This window comes from Perca fluviatilis, chromosome 9, assembly GCF_010015445.1.
Source record: "Perca fluviatilis chromosome 9, GENO_Pfluv_1.0, whole genome shotgun sequence".
Taxonomy (NCBI): domain Eukaryota; kingdom Metazoa; phylum Chordata; class Actinopteri; order Perciformes; family Percidae; genus Perca; species Perca fluviatilis.
In genome coordinates, this window is record NC_053120.1 from 14,415,344 (window position 1) to 14,439,418 (window position 24,075).

General features: G+C 40.0%; 2 protein-coding genes across 7 annotated transcripts in view; both read left to right on the top strand.

Moving 5' to 3' along the window:
* Positions 1–3,196: 3,196 nt before the first annotated feature.
* On the top strand, positions 3,197–7,759 carry zgc:101100 (uncharacterized protein LOC445169 homolog). 2 transcript variants are annotated; one of them, XM_039811694.1, is made up of 4 exons: positions 3,197–3,407; positions 3,684–3,856; positions 4,635–4,810; positions 6,750–7,759. In XM_039811694.1, exons 2-4 carry the CDS (start codon positions 3,691–3,693, stop codon positions 7,233–7,235), a joined length of 828 nt encoding a protein of 275 aa, XP_039667628.1. In that variant the 5' UTR covers positions 3,197–3,407; positions 3,684–3,690; the 3' UTR covers positions 7,236–7,759. The 2 variants fall into 2 exon arrangements, with proteins under 2 accessions (XP_039667628.1, XP_039667629.1); XM_039811695.1 differs by having other exon boundaries at positions 3,197–3,327.
* Positions 7,760–8,875: 1,116 nt separating this feature from the next.
* Positions 8,876–24,075, top strand: part of csnk1g2b (casein kinase 1, gamma 2b) — a 43,070-nt gene continuing 27,870 nt past the window's right edge. For 4 of the 5 annotated variants that reach the window (XM_039810582.1, XM_039810585.1, XM_039810584.1 and 1 more), the window contains exons 1-2: positions 8,876–9,031; positions 12,579–13,377. In XM_039810582.1, the coding sequence (XP_039666516.1) occupies positions 13,150–13,377 (228 nt within the window). In that variant the 5' untranslated portion in view covers positions 8,876–9,031; positions 12,579–13,149. Of the gene's footprint in view, positions 9,032–9,170; positions 9,282–12,578; positions 13,378–24,075 lie in introns of those variants that run through there. The other variant, XM_039810583.1, reaches the window with a different exon arrangement.

Here is a 24,075-nt window from a genome sequence, read left to right on the forward strand (position 1 = left end):
ATACAAAAAATTAAACTATTAAAATATGAATTAAACTGTTCACACAATATAGTAATGTGAGCTATTTAAATTAGCTGGAAACGTGGTTATGAGTATTGTTTTACCAGTGTATCCAGTTTATCGCCGTGTGTACTTCGTCCACAGCAATCCCCACCAAATCGGTCCCAAAACGTTAAAGTTAAATAGTAAATGCTGTTAACGTATTCTTTGTAAATCTTTACAATCATTCCCGGAAAGAACCAAGCAGCAAACGGCAACACTCAGAGGGAGGAAGGTGAGGGACATCCGGAGCATGAGCCATGCGCGGGCTGTCAGGCAATTATCCTGGAAATGTACTTCCGTTGATCAGGACTACTTACTTTCTAATAAGTCATTAAGGCCACACTTACAAAATGTTAAGTCATTAACAAAGAGGTTTAATCATCAGGTCTGCAGTTGTGTGTGTTAATATATTGTTGGCTGCCCTTAATCCATAAACAAGTGGTCAAACCAGTCAAAGGGATACTTCACAACCTGGCAACCTAAAAGTTGTTCTTGTTAACGGCTTATAACCGGATTACTTAATGATTTATTAACCATTATCATTTGAAGTTATCGTCTGGTATCAAATGTTTTGCAATAAATTCTGCATGCTGTATGTTTGCCACAGTACAGGAAAATATGTGATGGGGCTTTTATAAGCTGAACTTTAACAACTTCATGTTATTTGCCATCAGGCGGGATAAAGACGGAATGTTTTGACGGTCACTATTCACGTCATTTTCTTACGGTAATTCCCTCTTGCTATGTGACAAGAGTTATTAAACCTGCGCAAGTTTCCACCTGCTCAGCGGTGAGTCTGTTGTCAGTGATGTGGCTTAGCCTTTTATTCACTGTAATCCATGCATGTGTAAGTGGATCCTCTAAGAGCAGGATAACTCCCTTTAAGCTTTTTTAAACACTACAGGAGGCACTCAAATCCAGTAACTTCTCATTTACCTCTGCACCTTGTGCTTTAATGCAAAACATTCACATGCTGGTGATTAGACCTACTGCACCAAGGCCTGTTTCTTATTTTGAATTCACAAAACTGCTGATTAACTTAATGGAATATGATGTTGTTCAGAGCTCACTGAGTGGTACAGTCAGTCAGCAAGTGTTGGGTGACAGGGCTAATTGAAGAGGCCATTACTCATTTTCGACTGAACCCTGGTCGTCTTCATTGGTAGGAGGTGAAGCCCTGCCTGGCCCTGCAGAAGGGGAAATGATCCAAGGAGGAGGAGGAGGGGGGCGGTGAGTCAGTGGTGGCGGCTCTGGGATGGGGAGGGTCACACACAACCACACTCTTTGTGTGCCTCTAATCCCCCCAGCCAACAGAGCTTTGGCCAGGTTTCATCATGAAAGTGCCATGAAATAACTACTTTTTTTCTCTCCTCGCAGTAAATCTCCCCTAATCCTGCGGGCTGCGGAGACAAAGGCCTCTGGGACCTAATCCTGGAGCTTTTAGTGGGGCTGAGGGGCTGGCCGACAGAGCCTCTTCTAAATGACTTATTTCTATCGGACACTAATATAGCTTGACAGCCAAGAACGGCGAAAGGAGGAGGAAAGAAAAAGCCAGGGGAAAAAAAGAGCACAAACATTTTCACATATTTTGGAAGTCTGAGCAGTGGATTGTGTGCGAAGTGTGAGAAGAAGAAGTGAACCACGAATATTTGCCGCACACACAACTGTCAAGACATCTAACATGTTTATCTGTGATTATTAATACACAATCATGTCATGAATGGGGTGGAGGAATGTACCTGTAGCAGCTTATTTATCACCATTTATTTATTTTAATTGAAACTGAGCGCAGGCAAATGTGTCTGCAATACTTAATTATATGCAACAAGTTGTACTCACAACAAAGCGTTATTTTAGAGAACTTCACGCTCAGGAAGTTTACGTTTTTATGTTGTAAACTAAGAAAAAGTAAATACAACTACATGTAAACACACTTAACAAGAAACTACCTTAAAACTGATATTTACATTCCTTTCTCCTCAGCTTCTGAAGTACGATTAAGTTTTTTCTTATCCAAATTGAGGATGTAAGGATAGATGAATGTTGTACAAGTCATGATACTGGGCTATATCAATAAAATGAACTTAGCCTAATAGGAAATTAGTGGTGGAAGAAGTACTAAGATATATACGATACATATATATATATATATATATATATATATATATATATATATATATATTTATTAGTGGTGGAAGAAGTACTAAGATATATACTATATATATATGTGTGTGTGTGTGTAGTAGCAATGCCACATTGTAGAAATAAGTAAAAGTAGTCATACAGAATGGCCCATTTCAGAGTGATATCATATAATTGATTATAAGTATTGACGCATTAATGTGTTTATCACTTTAATGTTGCCGCTAATAAAGGTGGAGCCAATTTAATGACTTTATATACTACTGGGTAATTTAGTTTAGTAGAATTTAATGAATATAAAAAAAGTTATAATTGTTGACAAATACTGCCCCTCCGTCTGCATACAACTACATCATGAATGCTGTGTGGGTAAAATCTGAATCTTTAGAAATGGAAAATGGAAATACTCAACCTAAAAAAACTGGCATTAAGTCAAGTAAATGCACCCAGTTACTTTCCACTACTAGTTTATGGTTTATAAAATGTACCAGGTGGTTTCCTGTTTGCTGCCCCTGGGAACACTCCTAATTTAGCTCAGCGGGATTTTTAAAGAAATAGTTCTCATTGAGGAGGTTCAGATTAACTTCACATGGTGACAGTTTATGGGCAAAATATGGTGCCTGTTAGCAAAACAAACCCTTAGAGAAAAAAAAAAAAAACTCTGGGGAGACTGTCAAAGCCAGCGGTCTGAGAAAGAGGACTGAGAAGGAGAGCACAATCAAAGGCTGTTATTTTAATCTGTCCTGCCTCGGAGATTAGCCGACCACATTGTTTTAATTGTTTTAAGGGAGGGAATGAAACGCTCGCTTATAGGGGGATCCTTGGCATAAATCTCTCAAGTTCAATAGTTTCAAAAAACTTGAGCTCCTTGCAACCCCCCTCTCTTCCCTCATCCCACCTAATCCCGGCTAATACCTTTCTTTCTATTGGCTAATGGCTGAGGGGAGCCTGGGTAAATGCTTCTTAAATAGTCGTGGGTGAGAATGGTTTCGGAGAATTTAGATTTCGTGCCACGACAAAGAGCGCTGGTGTGCGAGGGTTCAAGGCTCAAACTGGACTAGGAAATACTGGACTACACTGCTCACCAGGTTCAGACTTCTGTGCGTAAAAGCGCACCTGGATCTCACGCTCCAGTTTTTTCAGGTAAACAGCCGAGGACATTTAACGACGTTTTTTTTATTTTTATTTTTTTTATCACGGAAGAAATCCTAGAATTGGGAGAAGTAAGTAAGTCCCTAATGTTCTGTCGTACATGTGTTTTATTTGTTGGCTTCTCATTCCAACAATTTATCAATTTAAGTATCAGATAGCAACAGATTATCTCTTCATTCTGTAGTAATTGCTCCCTTGACCTACTTTTAGCAGCTAATAATTGTACTTAAAAAGTTTAAGAGACCAATCCTAGGTTTGAGAATTACTTCAATATCGGGCTACTTTAATGCTTTCCATATTAAAAAGTCACCCTTCAGTCAGTAAAACAAGTCTTTCTGTTTCCTTAGATTCAATATGAACTCCTTGAATTTCCGCGGGCCGTCCAGCGGTGGTGTGTATCCCCTCCACGGTGTTAACTCCATGCTGTTCGACCTGCACCACCAGATGGCGGAGCAGTACCACGTCTACTCTGCAGCCGGCCCTGCAGCGCACACTCTCTCTGTGGCTGAGAGACTGGCAGGTGGGTCCTAGTCCTCTAACACTTCACTGTTTAGTCTAAAGTTTAAAATGATTTATCTTATCCAGGACTAACATGTATTTAACTTAGCCTAATGCACAGTGACTTTAAAAAAGCTTAAACGAACATTACTTTTACTTAAGTAAAGATCTGAGTACTTATTTCGCCACTGGTTGCTATGCAAATGAAGATAATAAAAATGAGATATGCTGTATTGAAAGAATTTAAATGCCATTAATTTGTTTAAACGAGCTCCATCTCAACCAGCTTCGACATTGCAATGCTACACATTAATGTATTTTGTTGCATTGTTTTGTTGATAAAACTTAGTTAAATTATGAATGCAGGACTTGTAATGGAGTAGGCTATTTGTGTGTGTGTGTGTGTGTGTGTGTGTGTGTGTGTGTGTTTGTGTGTGTGTGTGTGTGTGTGTGTGTGTGTGTGTGTGTGTGTGTGTGTGGTATTGCTACTCTGACTCAAATAATAATCTTCCACCACTGTTTATATCTGGCATCCACCTGATACAACTAGGCTACTGCACTAGGAATTCATACTTTACTGAGCCTAAGAAAAGAGGTAACAATTTTCAAATAAAAGTCTAAAATAAGGTCAAACCTCCACTGCATCCCTGGTAACAAAGAAAAACAACATTGAAATGTGGGAGAAAATAGAAAATGACGTCCATTATGATGCTCCTTATTACAGTAAATTAAAGAGAACCTGAGTATACCTCAGATTATATGTTGTAATGACTTTTAGTTTCTCTCTCTGTCCTGCCCAGAGCTTATCCTGGAGGCTCGGTATGGCAACCAGCAGAAGCAGCGCCGCAGCCGAACGGCCTTCACCGTGTCACAGCTGCAGGCTCTGGAGAAAGCCTTCCAGCAGACTCAGTACCCAGATGTTGGCATGAGAGAGAGGCTAGCTGTCTGCATCAACCTGCCTGAGGCTCGCATCCAGGTGAGAGCACACTCAACACCCAACACATAATGATTTGTAAAGGTTTAGCTCAGGTTCTAGTTAAAATTAAACTTATGTTTTCACAGCTGCAATTTCCCTGGGATTAATAAAGTACATCTATCTATCTATCTATCTATCTATCTATCTATCTATCTATCTATCTATCTATCTATCTATCTATCTATTAGGGGTGGGAAGAAAATCTTATGTATTGTGATTTTTTGGGACAATTTTTAAAATCGATTCTTTTACCCAGAATATATATATATATATATATATGTATATATATAGATATATAGATTCTGGATAAAAGAATCAATTTAAAAAATCTCACTTGACAGCGAATAACTTTACATCTGAAGCGTTTAAAGACTCTATTTGTCCATTGTTTATTTCTAAAGAAACACGACAATGTATAAAAGGCTCCATTACCTTGTGTCTCACGTTATGGCTCCGTAGCAGACGTTTTTGTAAAAATAGGCTAACGATTGTGTCATAACCAAGTGACTTACTGTCGCACAGTAGTGGAATTACCGTATAGTACCGACTTACATGAGCTGTTTAGGTTTAATTACTAATGTTAACTAGCATTTTAGTTAGCAATAATTAGCCTGTGCCCATGTTATCTCCTTACATATACCTACACTCTCCGTCTCTGTAAGATTGGGAATGATTGAGATTTCTCTTGGCACAGCTACCAGAAGACTTACAACTTTCAGACAGGTTGCTCACGTCACATTTACGTTGTCTCTCTCAGTTGGAGGCTGCGCAGTAACCCTAGCGATCACTGGAAAAGTATCCTTCACTGGTCTCCGTCCAGAGCAACAGGATCTGTTGGTCCATTCTTATATACTGTCTATGGTTCCTGCACGCCACAGTCACTTCTGTTGACGTTTCAAGTAAATTTCAAACAAAACAGAGCAAGCTCGCCCCTCCCCCCGTGTTTCTGTTACTGTCATGACTAACTGACTAAAGGTGTGGACACACAGGACCGAAAATCGGCTGTTTGACAGTCTGGCGAGGTCAGTGACTCGAATCTGTTCGGTGTGTCCCGTGCTGTCGTCAGTCTGGGGGGTTGTCGGCGTTCATTTTGGCCGACTTGACATGTTCAGTCGGCGGCAGGGCAGTCGGGACTCACCCGGAAATGGGGAGCGGAATGAGCGTGACTAGAGTCTCTCAAAATCTGACGAAAATCTTTTAAACTGACCTCTGTTGAGCTGAAATGAAGACCGATTCAGCAACTGCATGGCCTATTTCTCGCTTAAAATGTTTTCAGAAACATGTTTCGGTGAACTATTTTAGTACAATATGAGATTGTATTCTGAATGACAGTCTGGCTTTGAATTTCCGGAGAAAACAAACCCATGTGACATGTTCGTCCAATCAGCTGCCGGTTTTCATTTCTTGGGCAATAATACAGAGTAGCGCCGCCTGCTGTTATGGAGACGTATTACGTTTCTCAAGTCGGTGTCGCCTCAGTGTGTTCCAAGGCAGTTTTTTGGACCTCGGGGACACGACTGATCATCTCAACTCGCTTTTCTGTCAACGGTCGGCCGTTGGCTTAGTGTGTCAGCACCTTAACTGTCACTAACCCCCACCCCCTCCCCCAACCATCTTGTCGGTGATTGGCTGGAGTGGTTTGTTGTATTTTGGTGCACAGCCTGTGCCCCTAGTGTTTGTTTGACGTTTACGACCCCTGTGTTGTCTCCCGAGACCGGGCAGTTTCACAGTGGATTCAGGGGGCAGGCAGCTAGCGCATCAAGGAGAGATGCCTATGATTTGAGACAAAAATGAAATCACGCTGAAACCATGCAGGAACTCATAGTGCACCTTTAATGTTGCTTTCCTTTTAAAGTATAAATGTTGTAAAGCACTTGGTACTATACACTGGTACTATAAAGATAAACTGACCTTTGCTGTTTTACTCTCTCTCGTCCAGGTGTGGTTCAAGAACAGGAGGGCAAAGTTTCGTAAAGGTCAGAGATGCTCCCCACTCTCAAGAGACCACAGTCTGGAGGAGGCACCACATCACAGCACCATGGGACAGGAGGAAGTCAGGGCCAAAGACAAACAGGACATCACCACATCACATGTTGACAGAAACATCCCTCCTCTTCATTGCTGTCCTCCTCCTCCTCCTCCTCCTCCTCATCCTCCTCATGTGGATGAAACAAAGGATGTTTGCCCACCTCTCGCTCCTTCAGACTCTGATGTTTCACGGTGCCCCCTCCGCCTTCACTCTCCTCCACTTTTCCCCTTCATGGCGGGGGAGCGCTACAGCCACCAGCCTCACCAGCCGGCTGTAGGAGTGCTGTCCACTGAGTTCGCCTTTCCCCCGGTTTTCTGGCCCATCATACAGCAGCATAGCTCCACCCTGGGGGTTCATCCATCGTCAGTTACTAAAAACTGTAGGCTCTCCCTTTAGACTGCTTGTTCACGAAAGCTGTGCCTCACCCTCACCCGGGGCTGTAACTGTAGCCCTGTACACCTACAGTCCGAGATCTCTGCTCCTTGTGGACTCAGGTACACCTGAAACAACCCTGTGTTGGAAAAAAAAACAAGGTGGAGAAGCACTTATTGCCTTGTTCCTGTAAACCTGATGACAGACATAATATGACTTTTTATTATAGCTTTATTGAATGCCTGTCTGTCTAAAGGGATGTAAAGATGAACTGTCATATACTTTCAAGTCTAATTTGGGTCTGCTCTCATTAACATCCTACAGGTTGCCAGTGGAGCGAGTTTGCTTGAAGGAGGCTGTTGTTTAATCCATCACAAGCAGTGTAAACACCACATTTAAAGATATTGTTGTCTCCTTCAACAATTTAGCTGGCAACACTGCCAAGGAGCTACACAGTAATAATGATGGTAAACACATGTGAGTGAAGTCCCTTATTGTAACTAGGCACAGCAACATAGAAATGGAAAATAAAATGATTTGTATCTGAAGTCTTTTTTTCCTTTAGTTCTTGTGAGGTTTAGTATACTGCCAGTAAAGTGGGTTTCACTTACTTAAAATGTTTTTTTGGGACACATTTACAAGACTGCAAGAATAATAAATGATATTATTGGTACTCATTCAGGCATCTCTGTAAAAATGCTAACTATTTGGTATGTGGCTGGGTGATGATTCAATTTTATCATTTATCAAGAGTGGAATTGTATCGGAATCAATTGACCAAGTATGGAAACACATACAAGGAATTTGACAGTTTTTCCGTTGCTCTCAATGTACATACGAAGAAATAGACTGACATCTAAAACAGGGACAAGAGGCCATTCTGCATTATGTAGTGGTGGAAAGTAACTAAGTACATTTACTCAAGTACTTTACTTGAATATTTATATTTTATGCTACTTTATACTTTTACGCCACTAAAATTTAGAGGCAAATATTGTAGGTTACTTCACTACATTTATTCGATAACTTTAGTTACTAGTTGCTTTGAAGATTCAGATGAATACTACAAAATATAATGAACAAATACATTATGATGTAATATTATGGATTAAGATAAAACTTTATTGATGTCCAGGGGGAAAATTCACAAGTAGTTCCAACAAGCCTCAACTTTACCAACATTAAAGTGATGTGCACATTTATTAGAAACCTATAATATTACATTATTCAGAAATGGGCCATACTGCATAATACTTTTACTTTAGTTATTTATGCCAATACTTTTATACTTTTACTTAAGTACATTTTTGAATGGATGGCTTTTACTTGTAACAGAGTATTTCTACACTGTGGTTACGTACAACATGACAACTGAGTATTTCTTCCACCTCTGTTAATTCAAAATATTGACAGTGGTCACACTTGTGATACAGCTGTGGGGAAAAAAATAAATAAAAAATAAATAAATATATATATATATATATACACACACACAATATACTTGTGTGTGCACATGTCTTCACACCTAAATGTGTCAACTAAATCGACCAGTTTGGAGCATGGATGTATTTGGAGCAGCTCTACTCAACGCACGCCTGATGTTCTGCTTTATTCTCCAAACCAGTTACGTGAGTTTTTCAGCGTATCACAGCGTTGTGAATGAGCCCATGACGCTGTCCCTGGCTATCGGCAGCTGAGGGAGGCTTAAAGAGACAACAGCAAAATCATAGCAACTTGAGGGCAACAGAAACGAAATGAGATAGACACCCACAAACGAAGAACCATGACTTCGATTCCCTTTCGATAGCTGAAATTGAAAGGTAACACGCTTTCCTTTGGCGACAGAAATGTATACGTAACTGTTGTTTTTAAAGACACCGTGACGTCTCGCCGTACATTATCGTCTTTGCTAATGTTTCGTGTGCTAAGTTAGCTTGCTAAATGGCTAGCTAGCTATTGAGCTAAGCGGTAAGAGATCCCGGGGCTGCCGTGTGTGTTCAGGATTAAGGAGTTGCCCGGCAGTGGTCAGGATAATGGCTGGAATCTGAACTCAAAAAAACACACTCTTAGGTGAAACAACGACCCCTTTTATCTTAACCAGTCCTTGACATTAACTAGGTAGTTAACGTTACAACGTCACTTGTTATTTCTCAGTTATAAGCTAGCTAAGCATTCACTAACTAGCCAGGTTAATGTAACGTTAGCACAGGGACAATCAATGAATATTTTATGCGTCGTTCAATTTGCATTGGTTCGTTAACGGTTTGCCAGCTCTTGTTCTTATTGTACAGTGTTGTTAACAGATCAGCTGACGTTACATCGTTAGGTAGTTGTTTTATATATCGGGCGTTGGGCCAAGAGGAAGATGTTTTTGGTAGGTGCTAGCTAGGTTAGCTTCCACTGCTATGTGACATTTCGATTTAGCTGCAGCGTATAGATAAACGTCTACTCTAATACTACTAATCGCCGTTTTTATATAACGTTTATATATCGCACAAAAAAACAGAAACAAACTGGCCGCGGTTGAACAATATCAAGCTAACTTGAGCTTGCAAACTAACGCCAAGATACCAAGATAGCCTGAGTACGTTATCTGGCCTTGTCCGCCGAATCAGCTAGTGTAATGGTAAACCTTCTGAAGACACTCAACTACGGGGTTTACTTGTAATATTTATTTTTATTTTTCTCATAAAGTAAAACAAAGGTAGTGCTATCAAAAGATATAGCTAGCGTTACATCAGGTACTTTGAAACAACAACACACACAGCTACACATAACCCCCCCCACACAAGATATAGGCCTAAATATAATTAATATAAATAAATCTTAATTTTGTATTAATGTTCATTTTGCTGTTTATTGTGTACTGTCCGAGTATTTGGACACATTGTATTATGATGCTTTGGCAACCTTGGTGATTGAAACTTTTATGCCAATAAAGACCCTTTGAATTTAAGTTTGAACTAACTGCTAGCTAAATGACAACTGCCACTACCGTTATTTGGTAGCTAGCTAGTTGGCTATGAGCTAGCATTGATTAATATAAGATCAAAAATAGAGATGTTCCAATACCATTTTGTCCTTTATTGATACCGATTCAGAAATGTGAACTTAGCTAGCTAGGTGTTGGCTGATTGAAAGGAAAATGTGTCAATCTGGTCCGGGTACAACGGTTTATTGTCGATTCGAGTCTCTCGGTTTGTCGTTGGATTCATTCATGTCGTCGTTTGAAAATTGTGTCGTGTTATCACTAGCTAACTGTATCGACTACAACGTTTATTGTAGCAAGCTGACGTTAGAACCTAGTGTTTTTTGTTTTGGCGATGTATCATACAGTTTGATTGTGTCTGTATTTTGATGTACCCCATCAAGACTTGAGTATGGGTCTACTCAGTCACTGTTTTGTTAACAACTTGGTTGCTATTTTAAACCGTTGACATTAAAAACAATACACCACTTCCTGAAATGAGACATCTAATCTAATCTAATCTAGACATGTGGGCCAAATTGGCCAAAAAGTTACTTAAACCAGTAAGTTAATTAGATCTTTGTTGTTTTCCAAGGGCATCTCTAGTCTTCAAACACTGTCATACTTGTGTTTTTAAAAGCATGGACTTGTGTCGTTTTTTTGTGTCACCTTGACAAATGATGTGTGCCATTTATGTGGTTGTTCTGATCATTTGACTTTGCTTTTAACCACCTTGTTTATTGTACTTCAAAATCTTGTGACCAGGTAGGCTAGTCTCTCCTTATTTCCTACAGTAAGTCTTGCCATGCTGGAAGGTAGACATGACAGTGTAATGATTGACTGGCTTATAAATGTGTGCTTTTTCTCAGGCGTGCTGACTGCAGTAGTGAGAGTACAGACATACTCAAGATTTTCAGTGGATTTTAATGGGTTGTGTTATTGTTTATTTACTCACACACGGACCTCAAAATGTTTCAGACTTAGTAGCTAGCTAGAAAATGCTACCTCTCCAATTTGTTCGTGGAAAAAAAACTTTCTGTATAATTGATTGTCACGTGTGAGTGATTTTAATAAATCTTTTACAAAAAACAATGCTCACTCATCATCAACATACTGATAATACTGTATTTTAGTCCTGTAAAGGCTACATTAGTTCTTAGTCTGTCAGATAAGCTGAGTTAGCTGTAGTCTAGACCATATCCAAATCCTTCCAATAATATGTTCCCATGATGCAAATGTTGTGATGAGATGAGGCATTACAGCAGTCATTGATCCATGTAAGTGCCTTTCCATAGGAAAGAGTAGCTGCCCATCGCTAGTGCCTGCATTACCTTCTCTCTTCAGCACCACCACCATCTTAGATCATGGACATAGGGGAGTTATGAGGGCTGCTCTGGACAGAGACATCTGTATGTGATTGTTAGAGAAAAGCTGCACAGAGATGGTCAAGTTACACTGCCAAAGAAAACCGAAATTATGGTTGTGATTGGCATTGTTTGTGTCTGATATTGCTTCTATTATAATGTATGGCTTAGTTTCATATCTTGTCACTTTTTTACTTTTGCTTTTTTTTTAATCCTGACCTCTTAGATGTGTTTATACGCATTACCACAAGTATGCAGATCTTTTTTTTTTTTTTCAATTTAACACTAGATAACAGTCTAACAATTTTAGATAGTTTAGTCTCGTTTATGAGAATACAACTTTGTGATCTACAAAATCCCTGAAAGGCACTGTTTTGGGCTTTCAAAAAATGGGTTTAATTGTAAAAGAGATTTTTTTTTTTCATGCCTGAGGTCCACTGTGGAATATTTCCGCTCATATCGATTGCTTTATTGAATTTCCTGTGCGCCGGTCTGGAGCAAGATTTCATTTCAGCTGTAGTAAGGGACAGCCACAGTAGACATCATTTGATCTTCAAATAAAAGGTTAAAGTTTTTATTCTGAAAATGTTAATCTCTTCATGGCCACAAAGTGTTATAAGAACAGATAAAGCGATTTTTTTCCCCCCAATATTTTTCCCTATATTGATTGATATGTAGGGCTAGGCGATATGGAGAAAATCTGACTAAGTCAGTAAAGGCTAATAATAATAATAATAATAATAATAATAATAATAATACAACTGCTAGAACAGTATGGTAAGTTCATGGTAAGTTAATTTTTTTTTTAAACCAGGAAAAGACAACACTTGGGTCATATCACAATATTACGATATCCAAAATTTAGGACAATACCTAGCCTCATATGTTGATATAATATTGTTATATTGCCCACATTGATTTTTAATTATTTAAACAGTAATGACTGAGTTTATTTTACAACGGATGATGATGATCTGTGTTGTTACAGCCAACACAGAAAAAAAAACTAATTTCTGTATGTTTTTGCTTTTTCAGATATCCAGCTGACATCCAACCCATCGGTTACCTGTCTCTCTCGTCGCTGTTTTCTCTGACTGGGTTGCCTTGTCTTCTGTGGCCCTGCAACATGGAGAGTGTATACTGTGTCACTGAAGGCTGACCAGAAGGAATGAGGCACTCCACGAGATGTTCCCAAGTGGCCTTGTGGATGCAGTAGCTGGGATCGGAGTGCTTTTTTATGACTAGTATTGTATGTGCGTCTGTGGGCACATCCTAGCACAACCTGCCTATTCTTCAGGCAGGGACATGCTACTCTGAGACTGAAACTAAAGAAAAACACAAGAAAGGAGCCCCTCTGGTTAACAAGGAACACAAAGAAAAAAGGGAAGCACTCAGCAGAAGAGTTGCCTGATGGACACGCGGGGCACTTCATCTCATTTAAGTGTCTTCTAAACTATTGCACATTTTAACAGCAACACCTTTCCTCTGTCCTATGAGATTTTGTCTCCCTCCCCCTCCCTAAAGTGTCATCTGTCGTTGTTATTGGAGCTTCTATGGTTTGCATGGCTGGAGAATAACCGTGGAGAGGCCAGGGTATCACAAGCTTATGGATTTTGATAAGAGAGGGGGCAAGGGAGAGACAGAGGAAGGGAAAAAGATGTCTAAGACAGCAGGCAGCAGGACTGGACATGGGGGCCGGAGTTCAGGGACCAATTCTGGAGTTCTTATGGTTGGCCCAAACTTCCGTGTGGGTAAAAAAATTGGCTGCGGGAACTTTGGAGAGCTGCGGTTGGGGAAAAATCTCTATACTAACGAATATGTGGCCATCAAATTGGTAAGTGCATCCTCAGGGTTGGTGAAGTAACGTAGAAACATAAATCCACAATTCCACGTATACACTACACAAATGTTCTGGTACATCTCCAATATCAGCAAATCTATTGTTTATTATTTTTTATTAGCAGTTCAATTATGTTAAAAGTGTATTTTAATGTGCAGCTACTCTCCCAGTGCAGTTGACTCTTTGACCTAGGAGAGTCAGACACAGGAAGTAAATAGGAACTGTCCCCCTCCCCCTCTACCCACAGCTTGGCCCCTGTACTGTTCATGAGTCAACTCTCTGCTTGTGTTGATTAAAGAAGTGAAGATGACTAGACTGCATAATATCTTAAACTATATCTGACTGGGATTTTTGTATTTATTTTTTTTACAGGAGAGGCATCTCTAGTCCCTCTTACAGCATTTTAAAAAAAAGAGGGCAAACTTACAGTAAACTTTTAGCTATAACATGCTTTAGTTCCTGACCTGCTGTCCTCTGGGCTGACATTTTTGAAGTTTTGTAAAATGTAAACATTGTTAAAGCCAAAATTTCAAACTTCCTATCTACCGATACTACACTTTCCTCAGTCAGTGGAGTTAAAGTCAATTCTTGTAAGCGCTCCCTTTTGATAAGCTCACACCATATGAGCAGTCAATATTTTACTTTTTGTTTTGTGTCAGCATGAACCCTGTTTTTCAGAGCCACTGGTTGAGTAGCATTTAGACAGGCTGTGAGAAACCACATGAAATTTCAAGGCCTGTTTGTTTTCTGATTGTTAGATTCTAGGCCAGCCGGTGACTGCTCAACCATTTCCTCCGCACTTTCCTCTTCACAACTTTTCTTTGCTAGACATGTGTTGCCACTTGTAGCTTTTTGATCGCTGGCAGATATTTTTTTCTCTCTGATATGGCCTTATTGTTAGCGAGGCCTAACTCAAACTCCAGTTAAGTAGTCATACTGGAGCTACATTGTATCTCCCAGCGAGGTCATTATCTCTGAACGGGCATCCACTAAAGGCTTTGCTAACCACATGGAAGGCGGAGGTTAGCAAACAGCTGTAATTGCAGTTCTCCTCTCCTCTGACATCTCTAGTTGTGCTGGCTCCCTCTCCCTCCCTTGCCTGTGAACCCTCCCATCTGTTTGGGTATTTTTATCCCCATGGTGTCCAGCTATATCTGGATCTGGCATTAGGGCCATAACACTGCTCCATGGATCTTGTGGCCCACTGGACCCAGCGTTTATCTGAATGTATAATAGTCAGAGAAGGAAGTATGCTAATCGTGTCAACAAACTTGACAAGGCCTGGCTAGTAGTAGGGCCTGATTGTGAGGACCCTGGTTTATTTAGGATTTCATTTTGAGGACTAATTTCAGATGGTGATTCATGTTTCTTGTTGTATTTTCGGCGCTACAATGATGGCTCTAATTGCTTCCTTTAATGCTCACAATAGCTATCACTTTTAGGCTCTTATTTTCAACGCAAACTAGACAAATTGGACTCTTATTGTAGTTTTTGGCCCATGCACTGGTGGTGTTAACGCCTGACATGGAGAGGGCTTCTCCCTTGTCAATTATTGGGCTAACCCAGACTCTCGCACAGTTGTCTGTCCACATGTTTATGTCTGTCCCTGATCTCACAGCTCCCTGGGGTAACCCAGTGAATGTCACTGCACGGCCAGTTGTTTTGTCAGAGGCTGTTACTGAGCTCTTCCTTATGTACTAACACAAATAACAGCCCTGTTATCTATGAGCACATGCTTGACATGAGTAGTTTCTCCTCCATTGTCTGTCAGTCACTTCAGTGGTGGTAACAGCTCACTTATAGATGTAATCTAAAACAATTGTTAGCAAAGTCTAGGACTGGGGAGATGCTATTAATTGATGTTTATTTATAAAGTATATTGTACAGTTTGATATAATACATTTTAAGTGGATAAGATTCTGAATGATGTGACTATTAAACTGTGCAAATATTATTTTGTTTGAAAGGAACTAGGACTGCGACTATTTTTTTTTCATTTATCAATCTGTAGATTATTATTTCCAGTAATTGACTAATTGTATAGTCTATAAATGACAGAAAATGGTGAAACATGCCCATCAAATTTTTCCTGAATTCAAGATGATGTTTTGCGCAGTCTGATGATGTTTTGCTCAACCGATCAGTCCAAAACCCAAAGATATGTTATTTTTAGTTATTTAAAAAAGAAAAGCGCAGCAAATGCTTACATTTGAGAAGCTTGTACCAAAGAATGTTTGGCCTTTCTGCTTCATACGTGACTTAAAAGATGAATAGATTACCATAATAGTTGGCATTCAACAACTGATCATTTCAGCTCTAATACATACTTAAAATAGACTACACCCCATTTCCCATTGACATTAAAATCAGTAGATTTCTACAGTTGGTCTCATGAAACCTCTAAGCATGCATGTCAATTATTACTTTGGACTGGTTGAATAAAAAGTGATGTTGTTGTGCCAGGAAACTAATAAGGAAACTTTGTTTAGATAGCAAAGTGTGATTTGTTATCTTACTGGTTAAAACTAGTTTAATCGCTCTCCTTTTTTGCAAAGTGATGAATTGTAGATCCCAGCCTCTGCAGGACAGCACATAGTGATTACTTAGTGTTTAGCTGGTGCCTTTGTGCCGAGTGTCATGTGTACCAACTTGCAGAGTTGCGCATGTGGGTGGTGCCTGCCTGCACCTGGGACAAAGGTGAATGCCAGTGTCACCCTGCTCCACCACATGACAGCAGAGATAAAGATGTATGGTAGACCAGTGCACAAGATCCTCTGTCAGTGGAACTGCTGTGAATACTGCTGCAAAAAGCAAGAGAGAAGGGGGAAACTGCGCAGTGCTGAAAGGTCGTCTTTGTTAGCAGGCCTTGTCGACACACAGTGGTTCAGTCTTTGGTTCAGCTGGATGCTTTCTCACACTAACAAACGCCTGTGTGATGGAGGCAGCAGCATTTAATGTCTGCTTTCTGTCGCGGCTTACTGTAGAAACTAGCACACCAGGCTCATTTAAAGGGTAAAGGAGAACCTTCAGCCCCATCAATACACTACTTTTGTATGGTGACATAACTGTCCACTGAGAAAATGACTAATCTAATCCTCTTTTCCCCTTAAACATCACTGTGTTGTGCTATTTTTATTTGAATGCTTTTGCTATCTTGGTGCAGTGCTTTCTCTCTCTGCCAATATCTTCAGGATACTTTCTTATCAAGGTCATCAGCCTCCTCTTAACCTCATCATTGTGTCAGCCTTGGGTGCAGGACACTTGCACACACCCACCTAATCCATTCTTTGGGATCAGAAATGTAATTTAATTGGTTTTCACTGAAATTTCCACCAGTGCACTGCACTCTGCAAACAGTTGGAGTTGCAAACTTTACAGCTTGTATTTCATTATAGCCCCTTATCATGTAGTTTGTCATCCATTGACCGATAGGTGCCTGTCAGACAAGCTGCTTGCAAAACTGGTATTATCAGTAATAAACCAGTTGGAGGCCTATTTGTGGTGACACACTTTTGACAATGACAAGTGGCTGTAATATCTGCGCAACATGGGAGCAGTGTAATATGTGAATGTTATATTGTTGGGACTTATTGTACAGCACAGTGCGCCTCCCTTAGGTCAGGGAGAGGGGGTTGATATTAGAGTGACCATATAGGGAGACCAACACAGAGACCTACTGTGCATTGTGTGCTAGCCATATACTTAGAGAACAGTGTTTTACCCTACGTATGTTGCCAGTGCTTTTTCAAAGCACAGATGACTTGAAAATGAAGTCCATACTTGTTATTTTAAGCCCGCAAACTTGATGGCTCTGGCTGAAATGAGTATTTTCGCCTTTGGACTTTATAGCTGAAGCTAATTAAGGTTAATTCCATTTGTTGGCCAAATCACAAAAATGATCACTCGACTGCTGTTTCCCTCAGCTTTACGGTACGTTTAGCATCCTGCAGCACATTGTATTGGTTTTCCAGACTGCAAATTTACTGTTTGATTCAAACTTACTGCTCTCATCAGTGCCATTTCCAGCTACAGCAGGTAGCTGTTTTCAAAGAAAAAGCCATGACAAACCCACTGACTTAGTGAAGACCAAAACTATAGGCTATATAGTTTATATAGCTATAGGGAGAATATTGGGCTTACAGGTTGCCGGTGTCCAAATAAATGCTAATATTGCTGTGTGCTGGATGTGTAGATTGGCACGTAACATGTTTTCGAACATGTTCCCAAAGGCCAAAAAAGAAAGAGTAGTGCATATATGCTGTATTGAAAGTGTGGCTGTGAAAGTCTGTGGCTGAGTCACTGATGCAGAGGCACAAGAGTAAGGTAGTTTGTGTGAGTGAAGCCGCTTGCGGTGCTGGACAGTCGTGATACTCTGAAGGAAATCTGAGGTGTTGTACTGAACTCTCCTGTCTGCCTCCCAGTGAAGCTTGATAAGCAACTCTTGTTGCAGTCTAGCTCAGCAGCTTACACCAGCCCGCCATGAGGCAGTTGTCAGAGAACTGTGAAGGCACAAAAGCTCTATCAGCATGTTTGGCTGGAATTAAGGTGACATTTTGACAATTTAAGTTATTCCCTACCCTGCTTGGGCTCTCCACAGAGCATGCTGGCCAGGCTAAATGAATAAATCCTTGGATGTCAACAGCATGTCAAATTCTACTTTCAGTCAACTAGCTAATCCTCTAATGAATCAGTAGCCAGCAGTAACACAGTACATTCACACAGATACATTGTTGCTTTTAAGGGTGATTTAGTATCCGTCATAAAACCTGCACAGGAGAGTCTAAATGTTGCTGACTTCAGAGTAGCAACAAGCACAGTTTTGTGTGACTGCAGAAAAAATAGTTTGAATATGGTGTAGGGTGTGTGCCTGTAAAGCAGTGAGTGTTGTGTAATTGTACCTTGTAAGTGTACATACTGGTTCACATTTTCCATTTAAGAGTTTTTTTTAAGCAGTCACGCTGACAATGTATTCTTGTTTTCTAAATTATATGTAATGTTCAAGGCTATAGCAATAGTCAACCTGTTTCTCACACTTGTTTTATTGTGATTATGGTGACTGCCATGAATCTACACTGCACTGTTCTGTCTTGAATTTCTTCATCATAATTTAAATTGTAAACTAGAGCCAAAATAACCAAACCAGAATCAGATGATGGTAATTTGAAAAGAGCTTAAGGCCATATTGACCTCAGGTCTATTTTTGAGAGTTTGCTTTGCGAGACAAAACAGCACGGTTTGAGGTTAGAATTAAAGCAGCTTCATACCATGTGAGAAATGTAAATATGTTGCTGCATGGCTTGGGTTTGACAGGATATGTGGTGCAGACCATGAGGAATAGGACAGGGATGCTTTCTTTTTTTGTTGGGTCTGTAGTTTAGCATAATAGATTTGAAATCAAACATTTTTACATGTCGTATGAGGAAAACCACAGGTGTAATTAATAATATTAAAAAGGGTTGCTATCCATTTACCTGTTCCAGGGCCCTACTATTTTGCATGCTGCCACTTTGACATGGGTCACTGACACACATAAAAGGAGCAAAGCCAGCGTTAATGGTAGTAATTACTTCTTTTCTTTTCCTGCTATGACATGTAAACATTTCTGCTGTGAAAAGGCCCCATTACTGTGGGTGGTGCATCCACATCAGATGAAATGACCAGTAGAGATTGTAGCCCTTATTACTAGGGCTGTCAAATGATTCATTTTTTTAATCGCGATTAATCACAAAATTTCTATAGTTAATTGCGATTAATCGCATGTTTTATCTCATGAATATAATTTTATTATTTTGCATTTCAGAACTGTTTTTTTAAGTACATATTAACAATGGAAAACAATTATTACCAGTATATCTTGATTGGGAATCAAATGAATGCAAAGAAAGTTACTTTAAGATTTGTAATTGTTTATTATTTATTTACTGTAAACAAAAGAAAAATGTGTGAATCTGTCATTATTGCACAATTCCTCCAAGTACCTAACCTAACTGAGATGTAACACTTTGCTTATACAGTACAAACAAAATGGTCCAAAACCAGATGCCACAGCAGGACATTTGTAACCTTTACATTTTTCTAATAAGGAATGTAACAATTCTCATAGACAGAAAAGGGTGTGGACAACGTCCCAAATGACAAAAACGGTCAAAAAAACGATACAGTCCTAAAACCGTATGCTGATATACATAGTCAATATAGTGGGCCGTAACTCCTAAATTATTTTGATTACTCACCGGTTAATAAGAGCAGTTCCAGTTGGGCTGCTTTCTCCGTGGAGTACAGGCTGTGTATGCATGAAACTACTGTCCCCTTCGACAGCTTTTTAAAAGTAAACTTTCCATTCAGAATCCTATTGGCATCCATTTCGGTGTCTCGCGCTCGCCATCCACTCAAAACGTAACGTTAGCCTACTACTCTTTGGCCGGCTCGCAAGCCCAAACAAGTATGTGCGGCATGCCTGTTGTTTTGTTTCTGGTCTAGCTAGATCCGGTGTGGTGTTGTAGTTTTTCTAACGTTACTAGTTGTTGCAACAGCATGTGAAAAAAACTACAAAGTTTGCTAGGCCAAAAAGAACGCTAATCTCGCGATTAAAAAAATTGACGGCGTTAAAATGGGTTTGCGTTAACGCCGTTAATAACGCGTTTAACTGAGGGCACTACTTATTACACATAGTACCTTGATTTGATTTTAGTGGAGCAACAAGTTTTGGACTAATCAAACTAACTCAAATTTGCTTGAAAATGCAGTTAATGGCTCTCTGAAGTCTGTGATCAGCAGAAACTTGGTATCTATTTTCTGATGATGATCTCTCAGGGCTGCATTTCTGCATCTTTCATTTTTGCTTGTTTAAGGGCTTCACCAAGTAACACTAGCTGCGGTTACATAGACAATATTTCTTCAACCCGATTTGAAATCATTCTGATTAGAGATTCCAACTGCATTTAATCGGAATATAACTTTTTTGACTCGTGCAAAGTGGTTCTGCCCACTGGGAAGTGTCTAATCTGCCGGAAACATAACAGTAGAAGAAGAGAACAGATTATGCTGGAAAAAAAGTACCCAAGTGAAAAAAGTTATACAGTTATATACAGCGTGTAGTTCCTTTTTTATCAACAGTTTCTCATAAGCATCATATGTCTTAAAATGTCCAGGATACACTGGCCTTTCTCTTAAGAAAGAGTCTTTGGATCAGAATAAAATCTGTTTTACTACTGTGAGTCCGTTCAGCTTTACAGATATCACACATAGCTAAAGAACATTTCCAGATACATTTTGCAAAGTGCATCTCGGATATCATTTTAGAATAACGTCACAGCTAATTTGACATACAGTTAAGAAACAAAACTAAATGCTGAGGGTACATAACTACGTTTTTTCATGTTGGTTTTGAGCGGCATGCATGGAAAACGTAACTGGAAAATGTTTGAAACCGTAAAGTGAATACAGCGTGTCGTGTGAATACGTCTCCTGCAGCGGGGAGTCAAAGGCGGAGGAACGGGAGAGAGCGCTAATGTTAGCTTCTGACAAAAAAGAAATCTCATTTCTATTTGGTACAGGCTCAAAGTTTAACAAATGAGGAAGTACACAATGCAACACATTGTACTTAATGCCACGCCTACCTCCTCTATTAAATGACAAAGGAGACTAGCCTCTTGGGTTTACATGAGTGGAACTTCCCCTGACTGTAGATCACTGGCAACATTGTGTGCTTGTGTTTGCCTTCCTCTTACTATTAAACTGCTGCTAAAGAATTTAACAGAATTTGTAAGCCTGCTAATTTCACTGCAGCATTAAAGATGGCCGCTATAGATGTTTGTGTGTGATGTTGTCATGGAAGCAAAGGGAAAAGTATGGAAAGCGGATATTTGAAATTGACAGAGGCTTTTCTAACTTCACAAATCAATGCCTATTTCCAATACAAAGGTCAATAAACATCAAAATACAATCATTTGAGAAGTACATGGCAGCTCTCTTAGATGCACCTAAGGCCTGATAATGATACTAGACATTGTACTTGAACTCCTGTGGAAGCTATCTTTAGTGTTGACAATGAGATAACACGATACACCATTAATTGTCCGGATACTATCTCTCCGTTCATTTAGCTGTACCACTCCTCTCCCACAGCCCATGTGAAGTAGAAACCTTTAAGTTAAAGGTCCCATGGCATGAAAATTTCACTTTTAGGTTTTTTAACATTAATATGCGTTCCCCCAGCCTGCCTATGGTCTCCCAGTGGCTAGAAATGGTGATTGGTGTAAACCGAGCCCTGGGTATCCTGCTCTGCCTTTGAGAAAATGAAAGCTCAGATGGGCTGATCTGGAATCTCCTCCTCCCCCCCCCCCCCTCTCTCCTCCTCAATAGCTACAGACACAGACATGGCACATACTAAGGAAAGCTCATTGTGGGACTGGCTCTAGTGGTTGTAATTCTGCACCAAGGCTGAATTTCGGGAAAGAGACTTCAGATACAGTATTAGGGGACCACTAAGGTCTATATAAAAGCATCCAAAGAGCACCATGTCATGGGACCTTTTAATCATCTGGCTTAAATCATGATGATTATTCTCATTTGGCACATGCAATAAATCTAGGCCAAAAGCCACTGTAACCCCACTCCAGTCAAATTGTGGAGAACATACAATTGATGTTTAATTCTGTCTGATATCAAGCAGTGCCCGATTATCGCTCTGGATTTTGGGAGGCAGTTGAGGGCTCCACCTGGGTGTGTTAAATCTGAGCTGAAACAGGAGAAGTGCTGGACACAGGCCAGCTGTTGCTCTCTGATACCACTTGCTCCTTAACACCACCTCCCAACCATAGACACCTCTGATCACGAAGAACTCATGAATAGAGAAACACACACACCACACACACTGCAATCTTCTTCATTTCTTGTAGTGTTACAGTTAGCAGCTAGTATCATTAATACCCATACAAAGGCTGCTAAGATGCACAATGTTGACATTTGAGCCAAGATGAGGGGAGTCACATTGCCAGTTGCATATGGTGAAATGGTTTACTGGGTGTCAGGCAAAGGTCAGGATCTATTTTGGGCTTTATGCATTATGCTGCGTCTGTTCCCCTGAATATGGCATACATATGCACATGTTGAATGTCACACTGGCTTTACAGATGATACACAACACAGATGTTTAGGTATGTTACATTATATCACAGCTGTACTGTATCATACTGTTTTAAAATGCAATTCTTTTTTTCTTGATCAATTGATTTAATCGTTTAGTCTAGAGCGTTGATTTTGTTTCTGCTGATTTACTAATTGTTTTATCTTTTTAAATGTAGTTGAAAATGTTCAACATCCTAAAAACAAGAGTGAAATTTACAGCAAAATAAATTTCTATGATCACAGTAGTCATGTTTCCATCAACATATTTTTATGCGCATTTTGATGTATTGCATTAGAAAATGTTGCTGGAAACGGGCAAATTCGAAAAAACGTCCTCAAATTCGCAAAAACAAGTTTTTACGCTTGCCTGAGGTGGTTTTTGCCTTTTTCGAGGCAGAGTTAATGCGCAAAATGGGAGATGGTAACAGCTTTGCTGAATAAGTTGTGACGTAGCGAACGTGTAACTCACATGACTATAGTCCCGGTATCTATCGGATGGGGGAGGGATCGGGATATGGGTCCCATTCAGTGCTCCGTACACTTGTGGCACAGGGTACGTAGTGGAGTTGTGGTGCGCTATAGCCTGTGCGTCAGCCACATCGGGTAAATTGACAAATTGGTTCAACAGCTTTAATCTAATGGCCCTGCACATCGCATATACACAGCGGTGAACGGTTGTCTCGCTGACACCAAATGTCTCTGCCTCGACCCTGTATTCTGCACAGATGGCCAACTTGTACAATGCTACCTCTCTCCATTTAGCCAAAGAACCTAGCTTCTAAACTCTTTGATTTGGCACGCCGGTTTGTCTCTACAACCATGCGTAACGTCAACTTGTGACGAAACTAAACTTTGCGTAGTCTAGTTTGTTCGCTCTAAACCAGTTGATGAAAACGCTTCTAATTCATTTTTTGTGACATTTTAAAAGTTAGCTTAAAATTCGCTTTACAATTAGATGGAAACATGACTGTTGATCAGTAGAGGTGTGACGAGATCTCGCGAGATTAAACATGACGAGATTTCTCGTCGAGGTAAAAAGTGTCTTGAGATATCAATACACAAGTGCAGTGCAGCAGCCTTGAAATTAGCATAGAAAATCCCCCGCTCGTTCTCCAAAGTTGACGAGTTTACTTTTGCAAAACGATAGCGGGAAAAAAAAGCTGCCTGTAGAGAGTACCGCCGCTCTCGCTCTCCCTCTCTCTATCTTGGCCGAGACTTACGTCTGCAGCATGCAGTTCATTGTGCCACTGTCTCCGGCAAACCACTCTTTCTCTGTTAAAATGAGTCGGGAAGCGGACAGCAAAACCTAACTTTACTTTTAATGATATTAAACAAAGAAAAAAGTTCTCCGTCTGTCCTATAATGGCCATAAATCAATACTAGTGTTGCCTACTTCCTTGTTTATTGCTGCAGTTAATAAATGCAGAGGAGGAGAAAAGAGCATCTGTCTTCACAAAAATCATCTGTTGAGTGTGTGATGGTAATATATCTTTAGAACGTAATCACTGTGAAACAATAGTAAAATAAGCTTTATTTCTTTAAAATTTCTTTTAAACAGATACT

Excerpts from the sequence above, each read along its gene's own strand:
- zgc:101100 (XM_039811694.1), top strand. The coding sequence starts at position 3,691 with ATGAACTCCTTGAATTTCCGCGGGCCGTCCAGCGGTGGTGTGTATCCC. Across the intron at positions 3,857-4,634 it reads TGTGGCTGAGAGACTGGCAG|AGCTTATCCTGGAGGCTCGG; the intron begins GTGGGTCCTAGT and ends TGTCCTGCCCAG. Across the intron at positions 4,811-6,749 it reads TGCCTGAGGCTCGCATCCAG|GTGTGGTTCAAGAACAGGAG; the intron begins GTGAGAGCACAC and ends TCTCTCGTCCAG.